Source organism: Dendrobates tinctorius, unplaced genomic scaffold (assembly GCF_039654945.1).
Source record: "Dendrobates tinctorius isolate UK_male_01 unplaced genomic scaffold, ASM3965494v1 ptg000273l, whole genome shotgun sequence".
NCBI classification, from domain to species: domain Eukaryota; kingdom Metazoa; phylum Chordata; class Amphibia; order Anura; family Dendrobatidae; genus Dendrobates; species Dendrobates tinctorius.
This window is the reverse complement of record NW_027361940.1, coordinates 4,066,675-4,072,246: the sequence shown is the minus strand read 5'-3', so window position 1 is coordinate 4,072,246 and position 5,572 is coordinate 4,066,675. Positions and strand designations below refer to the sequence as shown.

The window sequence follows — 5,572 nt, the reverse complement described above, 5'->3', positions numbered from 1 at the left end:
GCGAACATTTTAGTCCAATGGATCTTTGACCATAAGACCACACTTCATGGAACATAACTGAAACAGACTTGGATAGGAAACCCAGAGTCAAGAAGTGTATATAAGCCACATAATTACAAAATATGCTTTATTAATTCATCAAGTAGAACAAGTTAAAAAAAGATTCCTCTTGTCAAAGAAGATGACGCTGCAGGAAATAATTCATAAAATAGAAAATTCAAAGATATTCAAATAGATGGTATAGCTGTACGGAGAGTGGACCTGATGTGATACATAACAGTCACTTTAGAGTCGAGCATCCACACCACAGGTGGCAGATGGCAATGTGGCGGCACAAGTTCTGCTGTATGCACAGCTCTGTCCTCCAGAGACATCCAAAGCTACAGTCACAATTCTGCTGACTTGCTGTTAGCTCTCAGGATTGAGAACCTCACGTTTTTGATGGCCCCGGCTGATATAGTGTTCTGACCACATGAGGCTGTGATGCTTTGTGTTTACATCTCAACCCTATACTTTAGGATTGTATCACCACAGGTTCGGATGTACACAGCCAAGCCACCCCCTCCCTAGGACAGACCTATTCTGTAGTTTCTATGCAGTTTACTCTCTTGCCTTTTGCAAGTTTCTTGCTATCTAATCTCTTCCTCCTGTAAATCTTCACAAGGCAGGTCCTAATCTCCTTCACTCTGAGGCCATAGATTATTGGGTTGACCATGGCAGGGAAAAGGAAGTATATGGCGCTGATGAGGTTCTGCATATTAACCGGTATGGCATCACCGATCCTGTAGGCGATGGAGGATAAGAAGCCACTAGTGTAGATGAGCATGGCCACGATTAGGTGAGTGCTGCAGGTGTGCAGGGCCTTGTTAAGGGCCGGACCTCTGATGATCCTCATGGCAGTGTGGAGGATGTTCAGATAAGAAATCAGGATGAGGATTCCATCAAACCCTGAGACATAAATCCTGACAGCTAGCCCAGTGATGTGCACCTTGGAGACATCTCCACAGCCAAGGTTGAGGAGCACCATGTTCTCACAGGCAAAGCTACGAATAATGTTCGAGCCACAGAACTGGACCTTGGAAACAGATATAACAATGGGGCAAACGAGGAGGGCGCTGCGAAGAAGACCGATTGCCAAAAGTTGTAGCAGGAACCGAGTGGTCATGATATTGTGGTAACGCAACGGCTTACAGATTGCAACGTATCTGTCCAGAGCCATCAAAACAACCACCGCCGACTCAAGAATGACGGTCAAGTAGATGAAGAACATCTGCGCGAGACAACCGCCCAAAGAGATCTGGAAGACACTAAAGGCCAAACTCAGCAGGAATGGCGGCATGATGGCGGTGGTGCAAGAGACATTGACTGCGAAGAGCACAGAGATGAGTGTGTACATGGGAGACTGGAGGGTCTTCTCCACCCAGATCCTAAACAGGATCAGGCAATTCCCTGTTAGAATCACCATGTAGACTAACAGAAAGGGGACAATGAGGAGGCTCCTGTGCTCTGAGAGGTCGGAGAACCCAAGAATGAAAAACTCTGTGTAAGAGAAGAAACTTCTGCTCTGGTTCTGGTGATGGACATCCATCGTCAAAGACTTTTCAGTAGCGACCCCTGGGAGAAGATGGAGAAAATTTACAGGTATGGACATTCTGTGTAACGGAGACGTAAGACCCCAAAATAAGTGTAAAAAAGCATCGTCCATCAAGTCAGTGATCCCATTAAAGAAGTTAAGGGGGAGTCACTCACAAAGGACCCATCTCTAGTGGCCAAGCAAAAAAGTGAGCAGATCCGAGGCTTTTCCTTATCTTCCCCTTTCTTCATCACTCGTCCTCTTCTTTTTCCCTTCCTCACCCTTCTCTTCCCCATGTCTTCTCTACTCTTTGACACTTAGGCTAAGTTCACACGTAGCGGAACTCTTGCGGAAATTACCGCGAGAGTTCCGGAATTCCATTCCGCGGGAAAATCGCATTTTAAATTCCCGCGATTTTCCCGTGGAAAAACTAGCATTTTGCAAGCGTAACCAGCTTGCAAAATGCTAGCGTTTTCCAAGCGATCTGTAGCATCGCTTGGAGAACTGATTGACAGGTTGGTCACACTCGTCAAACACAGTGTTTGACAAGTGTGACCAACTTTTTACTACTGAGGTGGCCCATGCAGCATTAGTAGTAAAAGATAAAATGTAAAAAATAATAAAAAAATAAAAAATGGTGTTATTCTTAGCTTCCGACGTCCCGCGCAGCCTTCCCGCCTCTCTCCATGCTCCCGGTCCCAGTAATCCTTTGCGAAAATGCCCGCGATGACATCCGTTCTCGCGGGATCGCGACGTCTCGCGGTAATTCGCAATGACGTTGCGCGAATGACCGTAAGACTTCGCGATCCTGCGAGAACGGACGTCATCGCGGGCATTTTCGCAAAGGATTACTGGGAACGGGAGCGTGGAGAGAGCGGGAAGGCTGCGCGGGACATCGGAAGGTGAGAATAACACCATTTTTTATTTTAAATTCTATTTTTTACAGGGATATGGTACCCAAAGCCTGGAGGACAGTCTCCTCCCCTCCGGACCGTGGGTACCATCCGCAATTGTTCTGCTTACTTTTCGCATGGTGGGCACAGCCACATGCGGGAAGTAAGCAGAACAATGCATTCCTATGGGTGCGGGATCGCCGCGATTCCGCAAAATTAATGAGCATGCTGCGTTTTTTACCGCGAAGCGATTCCGCCGAGGTAAAAACCGCAGCATTAGCACAGCATTGCGGAATCCCATAGGAATGCATGGGATGCTTATTTTTCGCGGCAAAATCGAGCAGTTAAAACCGCCGCGGAAACGCGAAAAAAACCCTACGTGTGAACTCAGCCTTACTCTTTCCATATCAGAAGATATCAGATCTGTCAGTTTAGAAAAAAAGCATTGAGGGGGGGCACTTACTTTCCAACATGATTGTACTTACATTACAGATCTCTTGTACTCACACAGTCTTGGTGTGGAGGATCACATTGTGTCTCGGAAAGTCACATCCTCCCCACCGCCGATACCACAGCGTCATCAGGAGAACTGCACGGTCCCTGCGAATAAGGAGAAATTCAGGTTACTGCTCTCTGGTGTCAGCCACTCAGGGCCATAAAACCAACACCCCAGCTGCAGGCAATCTGACATAATCAGCTGTACGTAGTCTTACATAGGACTGCATGTAAATGTGGTGTTACATACGACTGCAGGTGACATCTACTACATTATATTCAGAGAGTTATCACTGTGATATATGTGGTGTTACATAGGACTGCAAGTGACATCTACATTATCTGTACTCAGAGAGATATCACTGTGTTATCTGTGGTGTTACTTAGGACTGCAGGTGACATCTACTACATTATCTGTACTCAGAGAGTTATCACTGTGTGATCTGTGGTGTTACATAGGACTGCAGGTGACATCTCCTACATTATCTGTACTTAGAGAGTTATCACTGTGTTATCTGTGGTGTTACATAGGACTGCGGGTGACATCTACATTATCTGTACTCAGAGAGCTATCACTGTGTTATCTGTGGTGTTACATAGGACTGCAGGTGACATCTACTACATTATCTGTACCCAGAGAGTTATCACTGTGTTATCTGTGGTGTTACATAGGACTGCAGGTGACATCTACTACATTATCTGTACTCAGAGAGTTATCACTGTGTTATCTGTGGTGTTACATAGGACTGCAGGTGACATCTACTACATTATCTGTACTCAGAGAGTTATCACTGTGTGATCTGTGGTGTTACATAGGACTGCAGGTCACATTTTATCTGACGTTGTACTGATGTATTAGGCCACACGTTCAGTATTTTACATCAGTACATGGATACACCAGGAGGGTGATAATACAGAAGTGGTGACGAGTTTCTATTATGCTTTTCCTCTGATTGCTCCTCTCCTGGTTTTGGCTACAAACACTGATGCGACATACTGACCGTGTGAACATGGCCTTAGGTGCATGGTCGTGTCGCAGCAGACCTCCGCAGTCCCTGGTCTCTCTGTCGGGGTCTTGTCCGCTGGCTGCACTGTGCAGATATTGAGGGTTGTCCATACCTGTGTGCACAGCTGCGTGTTCCTGGGATCCGGTGATCTCGCTCTCTGATCTGTTCTCTGACCGGCTCCTTCCCTTTTTTATCTTCCTCGTTAGGCCCCTGGTGGCCGGAGACTTGTTATCCTTGAGACTCATTAGCAGGAACTCTCATCTAACAGCAATGTACAATAATAGAAGATTCTTCCAGTGATCGCCCGTCACCGCGACGTCCCTCATTGTGCTGCCGCCAATCACTGTAGGAAGACGGTCATTATCATTATCACAGCCTGGCTCCTGTATGGTCCTGACTTGGTCTGGGGAAGGACACAACAGGGGTACTTACTTACAACATATCCAATGTCCATGTTCTCCTCCACCAATCAGAGTGACATTGTAGTGTATTCCATGTTCTGATTGGCTGAATCTGCCGGTGCCTGGGGTGACACAGGTCATTCTCACAATATATGAGAAAGTCCTGGAGATTCCAGTGTTTCTCATACATTCCCCAGTATTCTCATCCTGTTCTCCGTGTTGGATTATTCCTGGATCTGGGAATGTCGCCACCAGGGGCGTAACTTTACTTCATCTAGGGTTGTAGTCACACCCAGGTCCTACAGCCAAAGTGGCCCACACAGTCCTTTTGGCGCATTTGAGAAGATCAATACTATTACAGACCCATAATAGGTGGGGGATCTGTGGAGGCTTTGCATTGGTGGCCAAGAACTTCATGTTTCGCCACTGGCCACCTCACTACCCATTGTTCTCACACCCTTAGTATTTTCTCACAATGCTCTTCATTGGACCCTCTCACTGGTTAGATAAGTCTCAGTACCAGTGATGTAATCTCTCATGGATTCTCATTGGTCCCTGCCACTTTAATAAAAAAAAATGTTTGGTTATTGTACAGAACAGTACCCAAATTCAGTGAGGTCGAATGAGTTTAACTCTCATTGTCTGAGTATTTAATCAATTTGCATATTTTTTCCTCCTCTGTTCTGCAGGTCAACAAACCACAGGACCCACACAATGGTCAATAAACATATTAAGCAAATCCATTGCTCAATTTCCTGCCTTGCGAAGATAGCAGACAATAAGTCACAATAAACATCAACTGAAAAGTCAACATAAAGATAATAGTCTATGTCTCTGGACCTCTTGAAATGATGTCTGGCATATTTAAGAAGAAATGCTGTGTCGTCACAGTTGAAAAGTGGGGTAATAGCTGTGGAGTTGATGTCAGCTGTTTTATGGCTGCTGACATCAAGCCCAGGGGCTAGTAATGAAGACACGTCTATCAGACACCCCATTCCTAACCCCGTAGTCAAATTTAATAAAGACACACACGAGTAAAGTCCTTTAATGAAAATAAACACATTCCCACACTCTTTTACCCATTTATTAACCAAAATATAACAAATTAAAGGTATATGGGTCGCCCTCACACCGAGGGCAGTGGGGTACTCGGTACCGGGCCCGATGATCCTCAGTGGGAGATGTCACGGTAGCTGGGACCCG

The 5,572-nt window shown here is 45.9% G+C and overlaps 1 protein-coding gene across 1 annotated transcript; it reads right to left on the bottom strand.

Moving 5' to 3' along the window:
- Positions 1-577: 577 nt before the first annotated feature.
- LOC141072489 (olfactory receptor 52Z1P-like) lies at positions 578-1,588 on the bottom strand. Its single transcript, XM_073559763.1, has one exon. The coding sequence runs from the start codon at positions 1,586-1,588 to the stop codon at positions 578-580; it is 1,011 nt and encodes a 336-aa protein (XP_073415864.1).
- Between the last annotated feature and the right edge of the window lie 3,984 nt (positions 1,589-5,572).